The sequence below is a fragment of the Urocampus carinirostris genome, chromosome 7 (genome assembly GCF_059441175.1).
Source record: "Urocampus carinirostris isolate Australia breed hairy pipefish chromosome 7, RoL_Ucar_1.0, whole genome shotgun sequence".
Taxonomy (NCBI): domain Eukaryota; kingdom Metazoa; phylum Chordata; class Actinopteri; order Syngnathiformes; family Syngnathidae; genus Urocampus; species Urocampus carinirostris.
The window spans coordinates 34,261,427-34,279,269 of NC_142355.1; the positions used below are offsets into that span (position 1 = coordinate 34,261,427).

Genomic DNA, 17,843 nt, shown 5'->3' on the forward strand with positions numbered 1-17,843 from the left:
TCTGATAAAAAAAAAAATGAAATATGTGTTGACAAAGGAGTGGATGCTGTGGGTAGGGCCAATGATGATTTGGGTGAATTCTATTTTTTAATGCTGTCTGAGCCAAAAAATAAATTGAAATTGATTGAAATATATTGAAAAAAAGTTAAACAATTGACAACATAGCTCAATTTTATTTGTGATTTTGTGTGTGTGTCAATTTTATGAAATTTGTGTTTTTTCAAACAATTATTCCTCATGCCATGAGGCTCTTTAACTCCACCTTGGGGAGTAAAAGCCCAAATTCAACCCCACCCCACCATTTGCATATTAACGTAGCACTCTTTAAATACTCTATAGCAAAACGTTATATTGGGTATTTTTTAATTCTATATCTTTACTTTATCATTTTATTTTTCAACACAAGGATACTGCTGGAAATGTGAATTTCCCTGCGGGGATGAATAAAGTATATATCTAGCTAAAAAAGAAAAAAATTCTCATTGGGTCATATTTTCAAATAAAAAATACTTAAATTGAGCAAAAATGTATCTATTATACACAATTCTTTCTTTATTTTTCCTAGCTTTGATAAGTTTTAACTTTTTTATTGAAATCAAATAATATTTATTATATTAGATTTAGGAAAAAAAAATGATATCTGCAGCCACCCAGTGGACCGGGGAAGAATTACAGCTACTCTAATCACTGAAAGACAATAGCTACTAGAAACAACAGTAGGCTCGATCCTTCTTTTTTTTGAATAAAAAAAATAAGACAATAATTTGCTGCTACGTATTTTAATATTAAAAACATCCCCGATCAAAGAGAGTTAACAAACAAAAAGTCAGAAAATTGCGTAACACCTCAAAAATCGATTACAACACATACAAGGCACAGTGTTTTCCCGAAAAGATTTATGACAAAAAGTTTTATGGCCAAATGTTTTCAGTCAAGCTTTGAGGCTAGCGCTTCAGTCGGTTAGGAAATCAAAACAATAGGTATTATTTGATATCTCTGAATAGCATTTTTTCCAATCGGGGGAGCGGTGGCTTCCCGTCAAATGGGGCGGCTAATGTTAGCACTGCTAGCACGCATGACAATTAGATACAATCGAAAATGTTCTTACAAGCGGACGGAAGGCACAAATCGAAATAGATTTTCTTAGTTGATTCCAAAGTTTAGTTAGCCAGAGTTTTGTTAGCTTTAGCGCGTTTACATCTTGGACGAGGCGGCCATGGCTGACGCTCCAGGACGGCTGTACACGTGGATGTTGTTCTAATACACAAAAGAAAATATAGATATAGATATATATATATTCATATGAGCGATCGGATGTTTAAAGTATGAAATAAAGATCTGTTTCCCGATTTCAGTCCGAATTTACCTTGTTGGCCTCAGCGTTGTACTTGTTGAGGAAGCTCTGGACTCGGTTTGCGTAGTCCGGATGGACGGCTCGCAGGTTCTCCACCTGAGTGCACGAATACGATTTTAAGACGAAGCAACAAAAGAAAATTATAAAGCGACCCTAAATGATGTGCAATAATCTTCATTTGTTTAAATAAAACCTTATTGATTCAAATAATAGGCAAAAACACATGTACTATCTGGGCAGCACGGCGGCGCAGCGGTTAGCGCTTGTGCGGCACAGTTCATGTCATGGGAACCTCCTGCGTGGGTTCAAATCCAGCTCCAGACTTCCTGTGCAGAGTTTGTATGTTCTCCCCGTGCTTGCGAGGGTTTTCTCCGGGCACTCTGGTTTCCTCCCACATTCCAAAAACATGCATTTCAGGTGAATTGGCCGGTCCAAATTTTCCCTGGGTGTAAATGAGCGAGTGAGTAGTCTGTCCCCGTGTGCCCTGCGATTGGCTGGCAACCAGTTCAGGGTGTCCCCTGCCCACTGCCCGGAGATGGCTGGGATGGGCTCCAGACCCTACTGAGGATAAGCGGTACGGCTAATGAGATGAGATGAGACATGTACTATCTATCTCATTAACTTGATTTTAGGTTTAGAAATTTGTCTTTATACTACACAACTTGAAGTTTGGCGGCTATCTCACTACTACGGAAGCCCAAAGGACCATTTTGTTAAGCTAGCTGGTACCAGTGGTGCTTTTGGCCAATGTTCCCTCTAAGCTGCGTGTGTGCGCAATTGCGCACTACCCAGAGCTTTTCCGCGCACAAGAAAATCTAACCAGCTCACAAAAATCAGGGCTCGAAATTGCTAATTAAGATGCGAAATAAGTCAAAGTTACAGTGCATGAAAGTAACAATACAAGGGTTCCCCTGACGTTGTGTTTTAAATGCGGTATTTGGAAGTCAAGGTCGAAGTAGAACGAAGTTGAGTAAAGTCAGTAGAGTTTTTCCGAGAACCGGCTTCTTCGGCTCGGCTCACTAAAAAGAACCGGCTCTTTAGGTTGTTTTTGCCGCTTTAATCCCTACACGACCAAATATTATGTAAAATTGTGCACAAAATTACTTAAAGGAAGGGGGGGAAATAGAACAAAAAAGAAAAAAAATACCAAAATGGAAAAGTAGTGAAAAGCTGAGAAAAAAAACTAAACAAAGGGAGAGAAAAAGAGAAAAAAGGAGAAGGAAAAATTCGGAAAAAAAGCCAGAAGAAAAGAAAGAATAGAATAGAATATGCCTTTATTGTCATTGTTACAACCTGGGATATATTGTGACAATGGAATTGGTCGACTCCAGTTCCACATTTTACAGTGAGGATAAGGAAACAAAGAGATAAAAGAACATAGAGGATGTTTTAACTGTCTTTGTTGTAAATAGGCTTTGTTTCCTCCGGAAGGGGGGTTGTATGAGGGGGGTGAGGGACAAACAGAGGTAATGGATAACCAAAAAGCAAGAGATAAGTAACAGCTAGGAAAAAATAAACACAATGGGATTTTTTTTAAAAGGAATGTAAAAGGAAGGTGAAAAAACAGGGAAAAAGAGAAAAAAGTTTGTGTTGCATTCAAATAATTTCCAATTATATCAAGTTAATCTTGTTGCCAACATTGTACTTCCACTAAAAAATGTAATTAAATACAGTTGTGTGTGCAACCGACTAAATAAGCCCCCCAAAATGTTAGTATTATGCGACAAAAGATACCAGGAAAAAAAAAGAAATGGATATCTTGTGAAAGAATTGCAAAAACAAATGACGTTTGAAGGCAGTACAACTCTTGCAATAGTACATAAGTCAATTCATTCAAAAGAGAAAAATAATTTTGCATTTCCGGAAACTCCGAAAAATGTAACTTGATGTCAAGTTTTGGACATGTTTGATAATTAATTATCTTGCCACACTTGGGATTATGGTTGCTCACTGTTGTTTCAAGCGTTGCTCACCGACTTTGTGTGAACGCTCAGACCCGTGGAAAATTAAAGGTAACATTGCTTTTGGCAGAGTTTAATAGCCATTACGACACACAGATGAACCTTACATGTGATGTTTGCAGAGTCCCAGGCATCTGATGCTTTTTTTCCTAGTTTCTTTCTACAGCTACTCAATTTAGCCAAGTGGCTAAAGGCTAAGCCTCAGTGCTAGCCACTTTTGTTTGCTGCTTCTGCTTCGTCCTTTAGTGCCATTCACGTTCGACAGCTGCTCATGCAAATGAACGTCGATAAGTTCCATCAGACATCGTAGAGTTTTTCTTTCACCGTTTCCTTCTCAAGCCACTCATTTTAGTCACTAGACTGCAGGTCAAGCCGCTATTAATATTGTTAGCCACTTTGCCCTTTAATGTCACTCACCTTCTACAACATCCTTCCATCCATTTACAGCACAGTTTATCCTCAGAAGGGTCTCTGGGGTGCTGGAGCCCACCCCAGCTATCTTCGGGCAGAGGACAGGGGACACCCTGAACTGGTTGCTAGCCAGTCGCAGGGCACACAGAGATAGACAACTCATTCGCTCATTCACACCTAGAGACAAATTGGACCAGCCAATTAACCTGAAACGCATGTTTTTGGAATATGGGAGGAAACCAGAGATCCCTGAGGAAACCCATGAAAACACAGGGAAACATGCAAACTCCAAACAGGAAGGTTCGATCTCATGAGCTCAGAACTGTGCTGCACACGTGATAACCACTGCGCTGCCGTACTGCCCCCTTCTACAACAGACATCGCTAATTTCTGTGATGAAGGCATCTTTTTCTTCCACTCTTACCTTCTCGAGCCACTCATGTTAGCTACTTGACAGCAGGCTATAGCTCGACACTAGCCAATATTGTTATTGTCGGTTGCTTTGTCCTTCTGTTATTTGAATATCACTGAGTTTTGTGATTCAGAGTCCCAATGCTTGATAACTTCTGGTTCGTTCTTGCAATATTTTTCTGACCTTTTTAGTAGCTTCTCCAGCTAGCCGCTAGAGTTAGCCACATAAACCAGCTCTGAACAACACCAGCTATTCATTCTTTTCAGCCGCTCCATTAAAACGACTCAGCTCCCATGTGAACTACAACAACCTACTGTGGTGAAAAAAAAATGTTTATGAGGATAGTACATGAGTGTTTGCTTATTATTTCAATCTATAGAGCTATAGTTGAATGACTAGGGGTCGCTATATGATACACACTGGCCCATTAAAGCATTTATACCACAATGTGAACAATTTCTGTGTTACGTTGTAATCCATGACGGTAATGACAATTCTTTTCTATTCCATTGTATTGTTGTTTTTGTTTTATAGACATATCTAATTGCATGGATACTGTGAATCACAACAAATATACAGTGGTACCTCTACTTACAAATTGAATCCGTTCTGAGAGTAGCTTTGTAACCTGAAAATTTTGTTGTATGGAAATGCGCTAATTCCTTCTAAGCCCCATAAAAGTACAGTATATTTTCTTCAATAAATCATGAAAGAGCATCAGAACATGAAACAAATACAGGATAAAATTAGATTACCGCACAATAAACAAACGACAGACACATAATGTAAAAAAAAAAAAAAAGATTAAAGGAAATAATAAAAATATTATTTTACCTTTGTGCCTAGCGTTTATTGAAAAACTGATCCAATGACGGCTGCTTTTGCTGAATTCGGACAATTTGACGAAAATGCTCGAGGCAGATAGCCTGACTTGTCAACTCTTTTTCCGGGTGATTCGACAAATTCTGAGACTTAATGGAATTTTTCTAAAATATCTTTTATTTGGGCTGATTGAATAATGGCTGTGTGTTGTCTGTTACACAAAGAGCATAATAGGAGCACGCATGCGCACTGGTTGCCAGGCAGATTTGAAGCGATAGCCAGTTTGTTAATGTGGGGCAGTTAGTGAAAAGCGTCACTAGTAGGTGCACTTGCACTGTCTTTTGTTAGGGAAAATCTGGGAGCGTGTACTGTACTGTATTTTTGACTTTGTAACTAGAGGCAATATTTTCACGTAGGGGTACTTCGTAACCTGAAACTTTCATATGTAGAGAAATTCGTAAGTAGAGGCAACACTGTCCACGCACTTACCATGCGCTTCTGTATGAAAAGCTGAGCCCCCTTGAGGGCACCCGCCATATTCTGACAAAGCCTCTGCCTCTCTTCCTCATTTAGCACCTCTGTGTAGAAGGTGCGAACCTGCAAAGGAACATACCACTTGTTAGCATCGTACCACTTCATCCATCCATTTTGGTTCGTTTTACCTGAGTAACATTATCCTCATCTTCACTGTTGTAACGTGCCACATCGGTGGTCACTTGAAAGGCAGATTCCACGCAGTGAGGCTGAGCGTCCGGTGCACTGAAGCTGTTGGGATAGTAGTTTGGAGCGCCACCTGGAGGACGGATCGGGTATGTGCGTTGAGTTCTTTTGTCAAGTCATGTTTATTTGTATAGCCCTTTATCACAAGGAGTCTCAAAGGGCTGAACAGACCACTGACTGCTACAGACTACTGACTATTATTAAACCATCCCCTGATCTAAAACCTACATGAGGGCAAGGAAAAACTCAAAAACCTTAACATGTTTGTTTATACAGGGTTCATACACCCTTTTCATGCTTAAATTCAAGCACTTTTTAAGGACCTTCAAAGGCAATTTTCCCAAATTTAAAAGAAAAATCCAGTGTGAATCGTGTATTTTGCAGAACCACATATACATTTGCAATTTACATATGCCATTCTTAATATTGTGTGTGCATTTATCAACACATGACTTTTAAATCTTGTGTAAATCGCAAATATATTTGTCTTTGAGACAAAATATAAGTCTTGGATAAAATGACAGTAATGTAGTTTACAGTTTTAGTTAAAAGAAGATGTTCCCATTACAATTTACCACTGGGAAACACTACCTCTTTTTGCATGGCTTATAATAACTATTCATAAAAAAAGCTCTGTCAGTACATAACGATATATTTGCTTCTCTGACACACTTCACTACCTACTCGCCATATGGGGCTGTCTACACACTTGATACAGGAACCAACACTAGGAAGTAGGGGCTCCCATAATGTGTGGACAAAGATATGATCAAAGTCACTCCTGACTAATGGTGAAATCATTACAGAGGCTTGATATTTACTGATGAACTTCCTCAAAGCCTTTATAATGCTTTCTAAAAAATAAAAATCGTAACTTATTTTTATGTTTTGGCACTGAATGACTTTATAGAAAAGATTGGAGAAAAGCTGGACCTTGGTTGTCATGCATGCACATAGGGCCGTCCCGCTGGTAGTTGGCCACTCGGGCCCTGTAGGGGCAGTTGACAGGAAGCTGCAGGTAGTTGGCACCCAGGCGGTGTCGGTGTGTGTCCGGGTAGGAGAAAAGGCGACCCTGAGGGCGGACACCAACCATAATGAGCAAGTGAAAATGGTTTATTATTTTTGTTTTTTTCTCTTTCAAAATGCACAGAAAAAAAAAATTAAAAGAAACGATAATAAAAAAAATAATAACAAAAAAAAACTAGTGAAAAAATGTAACACAAAAAAAAGATAACTATTGAGACTCAAAGTGAGCAAACCACACAATTTTCCCCTCCAGCCTTTTACAAGGTTTTTGTTTTTTCAGGGTACCCGTAGCAGCAAGATAGCCAGCAATCATGTCAGGATCCTCTTGGCGCGCCTCATGTTGTAAAAAAAATTGCAAATTTCTCGACCAAAGTATCAAAACAAAAAAGTTTGTATGCTTTGTACGATACATTTTTGCTAATTATTCAAATAAATTCCTAAATTTCTAAGGGATGGGCAGGGCACCCGTATGATGCGGCAGGGGTAAACCAGTGAAAGCTGTCAGGCCCTGCTGTTGAACAGAAGAGTGTGTTGTGTCACCTTGATCTGAGTGACATGGCCGCTTTCTCGTGTCCCGTTTCATCTGGAGGGACGAAAGCATGATCAACTTAGGTGCTGAGGTGCCTAACTTGTTTGGGTGTTTGGGCATTTGGGTTGGCCATGGGTGTTTTTTGCTATTTTTTTTCCCTTTTTTATTGTATGTGTTTGTCGTGCTGTCAGTCACACCCCTCTTGAGGGATATGACCAAGGTAGATAGATAGATGGATATTCAAATCAATTTTTTTTAAATGTATTTTTGTAAGAATTATCTTTTTTTCCACATAAGCGGCACTAAATAATACGCAATCTCGCTTTAAGTAAAAAATATGGGATGCATTATATTTATAGGGCCGATGATTATGAAACCGACCAAACAAACCACATTTTTTCTTTTTTTGTAATATTTTTTTCCTGTTCAATACTCAATGTCCATTCTGACTTGCGGTGTTTATGAACATTCCACAAATGCAGGAAACAACTGTGGACAAAGCGTATACCTGCAGCATCTTATCAGGGCTGGCTTCGATGCCAGGCGGCATGTTGCTGGGGTCGAACGCCAGCTGCTCCACCTCGGCAAAATAGTTGACCGGGTTCCTGTTCAGAACCATTTTGCCAACTGGGATCAGTGGGTACTCTTGATGCGACCAAACCTAAAAACAAAAACAGATAATTTAAATTTTTACGTTTTTTTTTTTTTTTTGCATATTTTTAACAGTAGGCCTCTCAGATTTTAGATAGGAGCCTTGAGCTGATCTGCTAGGTTGCTGTGAGCTTCTCTAATATGGCGCCTTCCTATCTAAAAGTACTCTTGCAAACATTATCCAGTTTGAACCAGTAAAGACCATTGAGCCTCAAATAGTCACATTATGGAGGTTGTGTGGGTGGGTGGCCAAGACAGAATAAGGCTTGGCACGAGCAGAGATATGACAGACTTCTTCAGCATCATGCTGAAAAAGGCTTCCAAACTGTGTATTCAATCTTGGCATCCAGTAAATAGTTACAAAAAATATGCAGTCTCCTGGTTATATTTCTAGCATAGCGAGCATTTAAGAGAAAAGAACCTGGCTGAGGTTCAGACAAACCTCGTTGTACTGTACAACGAGGTTTGTCTGAACCTCAGCCAGGTACAACTTGTACAGTACGTACCTTGGTGAGGTCAAAGGGATTGAAATGGAACTTCTCGGCCTGCTCGAAAGTCATGACCTGGATGTAGAAAGTCCAGGACGGGTAGTTTCCGTTAGCGATAGCGTTGAAGAGGTCTCCGATGGCGTAATCCGGGTTGGTGGCAGCCAAATGTTCTGCCTCCTCCACCGGCATGTTCTTAATTCCCTGGCCCGTCTGAAAGGAATCGCGTTTTCCTTGTCAGAGGTTGATTGCTGGTACAGGGCAGGGGAATTGAGATGGAATGCACACTGTGTATCCTTTTTATATCTGTTTTTATAATAAGATGTCTGTATTATTTTTTTATTTAATGTATTTATTTTTACATTTTAAATTGATTTATTTACATGTAATTAACTTTTTTTTTAATTTCTCCTAATTATTCGAATCATTGTTTTTTAAATATATATTTTTTACTCTTAATTTTTTTTTATGTAATCAACAAATGAATCCGTTTTTATTTCATTTTGAGGTGTATTTTTTAATGTATTAGTTCATATTTTTATTCAATTCTTCATTTTTATTTTGTTACATTTTTGTATTCAGTTTTTGTACTTATTTACTTTAATTTTTATTTTTTCATTGATTTTTCTAATGTAATGAGTCTTATCATTTTAGAATGTATTTTCTTTTCAAATTAATTAATTTATTTTCATTTAATTTTACATTTTTATTCAGTATTTTCTTGTATGTATATTTGTTTTCTTTTCATTTAACACTTTTATTTTGTTTCCCCCCAAAAAATTGGTATCCGTGTATATTTTTAATCTGAATGTTATTTCAGTTTTATGTCTTTTTTTTTTTTTTTAAATTGTATTGTTTTTAATTTTCATATCTATTTATATTATTCTTTTTATTTAATGGATGTTTATTGTTTCATCTCTAAATCAGTCATTTTTATTATTTTATTTATAATTGTGTATTTCAATGTAATTTTTCAAACGAAATAATTTTTTCTTATTTAATTTCATTGTATTAAATTATATTTTTATTTTTTTCTCCTAAATATTCTTATGATTTTTTTTCACTTTTTATTTCATTTTTTTCGAATTATGAATTTATTTTATTCATTTCATTTTTATTGTAGGTTTTTTTTTTTTTACATTTTATTTGCAATTTTTTCTTCTCTCCTTTAAGGGCAATACCCGACCTTGAAGTGGAACTTGCAGTAGACGGGCTCCCCTTGGGCATTGACCAGCTTAAAGGTATGCGAGCCATAGCCGTTCATGTGGCGGTAGCCGTCCGGAAGACCCCGATCGCTGAAAAGGAACGATACCTGCACAAAATCAACACCAAAAACAATTTTTCAACCCGTTCACTGCAGTTGCCGTCAACAGCGATAAATGAGTTCATGCAAAATTAGGTGACATATTAGTTCATAAAGACAAAACTAAAACAAGATAAACGTGGCCTCCATCCATCAATTTTCCGGACCTGGTGCAGGCTTTCGGGCCGCAAGCTGAAGAAGTCCCAGATCATGTCCGGGTCTTTCATGTGAGTCTGGGGATTGCGCTTCTGCGTGTGAATGAAGGACGGGAACTGTAAAAGGGGGGGAGAAAAAACGTCAGTTGACAATTAGTCTAATTACTAATGGGTAGGTATATTGTTTATCTTTCACCCACTAGTGGGACACTAAATAGAAATACTCCAGTAGAGGGGTCACCATCATGGTGCCCTCTGAGGACCGCTGAGGTGCCTGTGGACCTTGTCTAAAATTAGATCACCAGTGCTGGGTCATTGTGATTTTCAAGTACTGTATTTTCACAACAATAAGGCGCACATAAAAGTCTCCTTGCTATATATCCTGCAATGCATTGTGAGCGGAAGTTCTCATACAGTATATGCTAACGCTGTAGCATAACCGTAAGCTGAACAGAGTTGTCCCCCCCCAAATATGAAGCAAATCCGAAACCTCACTTTCCCTTCATTGAATGCTTTTCGTGTTTTCGTCAGCAAAGGTGTGTCGATTTCTACGCTACGCGAAGGCACATGGGAACCGAGCAGCCGCAAGAGAATTGAAAATGATTGAATCAGAGTTTTACTTTGTAATAAATTCCTTAAAAACACAACCAAACTCAGTTCTGCCACTGCTGTATTTCTAAAATTGTCTGTGTTGTAAGGCGGTGTTGTGCTGAAAAATACCCCTTGCGTCCCTGCAAACGTCTTTGCATCTAATTTTTGGGTGAATGTAATAGAACAGTAAAGCACGGAGCGTTTGCACCTTGTATGCACAAGGGGGAACATTTCATGCAGCGGGGGTTGTCATTTTTCAGCACAACAGCAACCGCAGTAGAGGGCACCTGCCCCTATCGCGCAGTGCGCCCTGTGCAGCGTTAAACACAGAAATAGAATCACCTACTGAGACTACGCCTTTTAACACGGTACGCCATATGGTTGCAAAAATACAGTAAAATTATTTTTTTTAGTGGCTGACTGAGTCTATTTAACTCCACTTCCAATATATAACCTGGTAAATAATAAAGTAAAGACATTGTAAGTTGTTATTTTAGAAATGCTTATTCAACTGGGGGCCTGTTTGCTAATTAGTAACAAAAAATAGCTCTCAGATTAAAAACGGTTGGAGAGCCCTGCTCCAGTACATATTGATATTTTAGCTTGTAAGACAAATATTTAATTTTGTATCCAAACGGCTGAAAAGAGAAAGTAGCTGGAGATGGAAACAGTTAAGTTAACGGCTAGCAGAAGAAGCTACTAAAAAGGACAGAAAAACATTGCAAGTGCTAGCTTTATTTACAAAGAGCAGCTAAGACTGAACCTTTGCAGACAGCCAATTGGCTAACTTGAGTGGAAAGGCAAGGAAACAGTGGAAAAAAGTTGAAGATGACAAGCACCGGATGCATTTCTTTAAGCCAAACCGAGATTCCATTACGATTGCTGTACTTTATTGTATTATTGCTATTATCATTACTAGAATGGTAAAACAAGGAGCAGATTCTCTTTAGTTGTGATTTTTCCCACAAAAACTAAACTATAAAAAAAATGACAATTTTTATCATGACATGATAAGACAAGATAAAAAGGTGAGAAAATAATAACTACTAGACTGCCCAAACAGATTATCTAGTACTATTGTTTATCTGTGTTTTTTTAAACTGATTCTTAACTCAATCATTTGCCCTGTGGTGTGGCAAATAGTGGAGGAAAAAACAAATGAAAATTACCAGTGTTGGAGAAAAAATAAAGTAACATGAAAAAATATCTGCCAAAGGACAATTGAAAACGTTTTTTTTCTCCCATAAAGAATACAATGTGCAAAAATATAGTAACAATTTTACATGGATTATTTGGGGATTAGAAAATTGTACATTCACTATAATTTTAATAAAATGAAAGTTGCTGTTGCATGAAAAACACTTTACAATGTTTTGTCGTTTTTATATGATGCAATCATGGAATTTTATAATGTAGCAAACTAAAATAAAAGACAAAACAAAAGAAGATAAGTATTTTCCAATGACGGCAAAGATTTCTGCTAAAACAAAAACTCCTTTGACTCTTGTTATTTTTTCGCAAATGGTTTCAGGGGTGTTCCCAAATTTACAGAATAACAAGCGTTACAGTAAAGCATTGTGTTGAAAGCTGTCCTTTCATTCCAAATTGCTCAATTTACCAGCATGGCGTCCCTGATGAAAAAAATAGGCGTGTTGTTGCCCGTCAGGTCCCAGTTCCCTTCATCAGTGTAAAACTTGACGGCGAAGCCTCGAGGATCCCGTACAGTATCCGCCGATCCGGATTCTCCCGCTGAAAAATAAAAGGTTTTAACGAAAATAAAAAACATTTTTGGGGTAAGTAGGCAACAGTTCCACTCCAACCCTGTAGGGTCAGTTATGACACTTTTAGTCTAAGATTTTGACGTTGATGCGAGTATGACACATAACCACATCATAGCACAGATAGCGTTAGCTAATAGTATCAGGTTCTAGAAATATAAAAACATCATTCACGCACGTACCCACGGTAGAAAATCGGACAGCGATGGGCGTGACTTTTCCCACATGCTCAAAAACCTTAGCCTTGCAGTAGCGGCTGATGTCGTGCGTCACCTCAAAGTGGCCAAACGCTCCTGCAAGAGGGAAAAAATGGCTTTTTAATGAGAGGTACATTTTTGGTGCCTGAGAACTTATTCTTTTGACCTTGGAAAGTGATTGCCTCTGAAAACAACTCAAAATCGTAAAACCACACACTTTGAGTATACTATAAAAATGTAAACGTACAAAGATAAGAGTACAAAAGTATAACAGTATACAAAAACACAAGAGTATAAAAGGCACATTAAAACCATAATTTCCCTTACACTGGATACACCTGGAGCGTTTGAAAAGAGCCAAAAGCTGGAGTTGGTCAGGGCCGACTACAGCGCCTAGCAGAATAAGCTAATAAAAAGGCCAGTAAAAGAAGGCAAGAGCAAGCTAGCAGTAAGCCATAGCCTGTAGCTAACATGAGTGACTAGAGAATGTTCTTTTTGGGTATGTTGATGTACTGTTGCTCTTTTTTTTGGTGGTTGAGGGTACATCAAGTTGGTCTTAATGTTATTTTGTCACCTTGGATCCTGCTATATTATTCTACAAACTTAAATTGAACAGGCCTGGATCAAAATGGCTGACCGGGGTCTCCATGCTTGGAATCTGCCACACTCAAATCTTGAGGCTGCGAGATTCTGTTGTTCTAGCTGTACCTGTCGCCAGGATGAGGACAACCGCTGTAAAGTCTATTGCCAAAAGGAGAAGGGACCTGGCTCCCTTCATTTTATTGTGAGCCCACAACCCCACACCCAGCCCCGAGGGAGCTCCTTTGTTCTCAGAGGTATGCAAGAAAAGATAAGGCAATAACCTGTTTTTGGTGCAGGAGCAAATGACCTTTCATTTCTGACACACTAAGATAATAATTCATTTAAATGAGTTAGTTATCTTGAAACCGGCTATGTTGATTAGTTCTTTCATCATTTTTACCAAATTCCTTACCCTGTTCCCCCTCTTTACTAAGACTGCAAGTGTTTGTGTCTATAATGTGTGTTTGATTCAAATTTCCTTGTCATGCAAATAAAACCTGGTTTATTGTTATCAAACCACGAGCATTATTTATGTATGTGCCAATATAATCTTCCTTCTAGACTGTCCAATCATTATCCATATCAATGAACTGTTTATAATTCAAAGTAATTTTCTCGACAACCACTAGGGGGTCGCTTTACGTAACACACTTGAGCGTTAAGTGCAATTGTGTTCGAACTCACCTGCCCCTTTGGCGTGCACTACCCGCTCTGGGATGCGTTCCCGGTCAAAGTGGGCCATCTCGTCAGTGAAGATCACATCTTGGACCAGGAGGGGACCCCGGGGCCCGGCCGTCATCAGGTTCATCTTGTCCCCGACGGGGTGGCCGGCGCCCGAGGTCAAACAATCTGGTTTCTGAGGAACACGAAATGGGCAAGAATGATCTGACATAAGATTCTATGCATGAAGAAAATATTCCCACTTCATTTGTACAAATTGAATTTTCATGTCTTTATTTATAAGGAACAATTCACGGCTTATCCATCCACCAATTATTTGAGCTTTAGTCTAGTTTTTGTTCTTTTCATTTTGCGTGGCGAGTTAGGGCAAAAACTGGTGGATTCATTTGTATTGAAACTGTTTAATAGATGAATTCATAACCACTTTTGGGCTTAGTCCAAAAATAAATGTCTAAAATTGGGTCACGTTTAGTCCAGATTTGGTCCAAAAAGTCATTTTTGTCTTTACCTTGTCCAATGTCTTTAGCCCTCGAAAAGTCAAGTTTTTTTGGTATAGCCCTCAATCACAATAAATCTCAAAGGCTGTACAGACTACAGACAACAATGTGTCAAAAAACAAAAAAACTGCAGAGCACCGCTACACCTTAGCTAGTGTTTTAGCGGCTTGTTACATTGAAAATAATGATGTCTGTTAAATTCAAATTCAGATAAGCACAGATAAATGGTGATCACCAGTGGCCAGGCGCTCCATGGATTGTTATCAGGTCCGGTAAGTGACCGAGGCGGCGCCAGCAGAGAAAGCAATATCCAGCTGCAGTTCCGGCCTACTGTGGCTAGGCTAATTAAATACTCTCACAAGCCACCCCTGCTGAGCCTGTATCTCGTCAACACCCGATCCATTACTCATTTAACAGATGACCTGGTGCTACAACTTGTGGGAAACTGCTACATTCTGTACGGTTGTATTTTAATCTCAAGCATGCAGGTAGCCAGACGGTCTTTATATCACTTTATTTTCTTTTGTTGTACTTTGGTATAATGACAATACAAACATTTCATGCAATTCTGGGTTCTTGTTTTTTATTTGTAGATCTATAGATGTAATTTTGTTACAGTAATATTTTTTCAGTCAGCAAGGATGTCATCGAAGTAAGTTTGACCCTTGGGGCTTTCATAAAGCTGCTACTTCTCAGATTTTCACTTTTAAGTGGGGGGTGGGGGCGGTTTCCTGGTCCACACTAACAGCAATTAGCGACATTGTTTTCAACCAAAACAAAAGAATTTTCGTGAGAATGAAACATTCATCCATCCATTATATGCACTGCCTATCCTTAGTAGGGCCACGGGGGTGCTGGAGCCCACCCCCCTGAACTGGATGCCAGCCAGTTGCAGGGCACACTGAGATAGACAACTCTCTCGCTCATTAGACGTTGGATTTTGGACTAGATCTGCCCCAAAAATCTGAATTCGTCTCAACATAAACATCTAAAATCAGGTTATGCTAGCCCCATCCAACTTGGACCGAATTTAGTCCAAAACGAGTCGTTAGTCCTCTTTTAATGGTCTTTTCGCCATTCTGAAAGAGACAGCTTTTTAACTTGCACTTTGAACAGAATCATAGCGTTTTTCAACAAAACTAGTAGAAGTATTTTCGACCAGATCTGTTGCAATTTGTACGGTTCTTGAGACTTGAGCTTTGAGACTTCTTGTGATTACGGGCTATACAAATTGACATCTCGTTTTTTACTTAATGTGCTGAACCAGATAACAAATAGATACATTTAATTGACTTGTTTACTGGATTAAATTGTGAAAACCATTGGCAGCACATTACACAATGTATTCACTCTGTTTTTTTAACAGTCAAGGTTAAAGTCCAATAACAATAAATTCCTGTACTCTAGGAATGTCCTAGGTGTATTTATTTAAATACTCTTTATTTTTTGTATGTTTAACAGCTTGTTTTAATTACTGATTTAAAGGCAAGAAAAGCGTTAGCATTAATATTGCGTCGTCAACGTGAAATTACCACATATTGTTGCATTCTAGCTAGCTTACCCTAAGACCCTTTCACCCATTTTGCTTTACTACAAACCTGCGAGCCTCGGCTTTGCTTCCATGTCTTCATTTGATCGGTCGCTTTGTCCCTGTTGTCGGCCATTTCGACAAAAACTGACAAAATTTATCCTCGAAGCACCTTTGACGGGTTTTGGGGCGCAACGACACGATATTTATATCTCGTTTCCGTTTACTTTGCTCGGTGGTCCCGCCCCCGTCTGTTTCTCCGTTTCTGATTGGCCGCAGCAGAATGATTGTTGACCTGCTTTTGGGGCGAGAAGAGAAACAGCTTCGTCAGTGTTATGTAAGGACAATTTCAGTTATTTAAAGGGATAGTGTGTAATATTTAACGCCTCCTAGTGGTGAGAATAACTTAATTCGTTTCAAAGAAAACAATACGGATTAACATAGTAAGTAAAATACATGGATGTATTTTTTTAATACTTGTAGGTAAGAAATTTGTATTTGTTTGACTGTGATGAGGCTCACCTGGATGGAGCTGACATCTTTGTCTGCTATCCTGTTTCTACAGGTGCTGCAAAAATCTTTTCTATTTTTCTGGCTTTTTTGATACTGTTTTTTAAATCTCATTTTATTCCCCTTTGTCCTTTTCTGTATAATCGCTTCCTTCCTTCCTTCCTTCTTCCTTCCATCGTGCCCTCTCTATTTCTTCAGATCTCCCTTTCTTTCTACTTTTCGTTCTTGATTTCATTTTCCCTTCCTTGCTTATATTCCCCCTTTCTCATTTTTCCCACCTTCTCTCCCGCTCTTTGCCCACTTTCCCTTCCCCTCCCTCCTTCTACCTTCTTGTCTCCCCTTACCCCCTCCCTCTCAACCTCCCTCCCTCTCTTTTGCCCCTGTCTCCCTTTCTACTTCCCTTTCTCCCTGCCTGCCTGCCTTTTCCTTTTTCTTAATTATTTTCTTTCTCGGGCAGCAGAGCGGCGCAGTGGTTAGCGCGTGTGCAGGCACAGTTCTAAGGTTTTGGGAACCTCCTGTGTGGGTTCGGACTTCCTGTGCGGAGTTTGTATGTTCTCCCCGTGCTTGCGTGGGTTTCCTCCGGGCACGCCGGTTTCCTCCCTCATTCCAAAGACATGCACTTCAGGTGGATTGGCCGGTCCAAATTGTCCCTAGGTGTGAATTAGCGAGCGAGTTGTCTGTCCCTGTGTGCCCTGCGACTGGCTGGCAACCAGTTCAGGGTGTCCCTTGCCCACTGCCCGAAGATAGCTGGAATGGGCTCCAGCACCCCCGCGACCCTACTGAGGATAAGCGGTGCAGATAATGAGATGAGATTTTCTTTCTTTTTCCTTTCTTTTTTCTTTTGTCCTGTTTTTTTCTTTCTCCTTGTCACTTTTTACATATTTAAAGAAAATTAAAGAACAGCAAAGAGAAATAAATAAAGACAGGAAAAGACTAAAAGAGAAAGAACTTAAGAGAGCAAGAGAGGGAAAAAACGGCAAGAGAGCAGAATGGAACGTAAGAAAGAAAGAAGAGAAAGATAATAAAGAAGGAAAAGACAGAAGAGATAGAAAAATAAGAAAGAAAGTAGGAAATAAAGTAAGAAAGAAGCTAAGTAGGGCAGCACGGCAGCGCAGTGGTTAGCGCTTGTGCGGCACAGTTCATGTCATGGGAACCTGTCGTGGGTTCAAATCCAGCTCCAGACTTCCTGTGCGGAGTTTGTATGTTCTCCCCGTGCTTGCGTGGGTTTCCTCCGGGCACTCCGGTTTCCTCCCACATTCCAAAAACATGCATTTCAGGTGAATTGGCTGGTCCAAATTGTCCATAGGTGTGAATGAGCGAATGAGTTGTCTGTCCCTGTGTGCCCTGCGATTGGCTGGCAACCAGTTCAGGGTGTCCCCTGCCCACTGCCCGGAGATGGCTGGGATGGGCTCCAGCCCCCCCGCGACCCTAGTGAGGATAAGCGGTACGGCTAATGAGATGAGATGAGAAGCTAAGTAAGAAAGAAAGTAAGAAGGAAAGAAAGTAAGAACAAAAGAAAGTAAGAAAGAAAGTAAGTAAGAAAGAGAGAAAGAAAGTAAGAAAGTAAGAAAGTAAGAAAGAAAATAAGAAAGGGCGAAAGAAAAGGAGAAAAGTAAAAGTAAGTCAGTAAGTAAGTAAGAAAGAAAACAG

At 39.3% G+C, this 17,843-nt stretch overlaps 1 protein-coding gene across 1 annotated transcript; it reads right to left on the bottom strand.

Annotated features, from left to right (window-relative positions):
• Window positions 1-763: 763 nt before the first annotated feature.
• cat (catalase) lies at window positions 764-15,925 on the bottom strand. Its single transcript, XM_088340666.1, has 13 exons — window positions 15,754-15,925; window positions 13,662-13,833; window positions 12,381-12,491; window positions 12,039-12,169; window positions 9,842-9,946; window positions 9,558-9,683; window positions 8,393-8,584; window positions 7,744-7,896; window positions 6,614-6,752; window positions 5,623-5,753; window positions 5,450-5,557; window positions 1,367-1,450; window positions 764-1,257 (listed from the first exon to the last, which is right to left on the bottom strand). Exons 1-13 carry the CDS (start codon window positions 15,817-15,819, stop codon window positions 1,195-1,197), a joined length of 1,581 nt encoding a protein of 526 aa, XP_088196792.1. The 5' UTR covers window positions 15,820-15,925; the 3' UTR covers window positions 764-1,194.
• Window positions 15,926-17,843: the final 1,918 nt, after the last annotated feature.

Coding starts and splice junctions, on each gene's coding strand:
- cat (XM_088340666.1), bottom strand. CDS start 15,819: ATGGCCGACAACAGGGACAAAGCGACCGATCAAATGAAGACATGGAAG. Junction 12,170..12,380: donor TGTCCGATTTTCTACCGTGG/GTACGTGCGTGA, acceptor TTTATTTTTCAG/CGGGAGAATCCGGATCGGCG. Junction 8,585..9,557: donor ACTGCAAGTTCCACTTCAAG/GTCGGGTATTGC, acceptor GATTCCTTTCAG/ACGGGCCAGGGAATTAAGAA.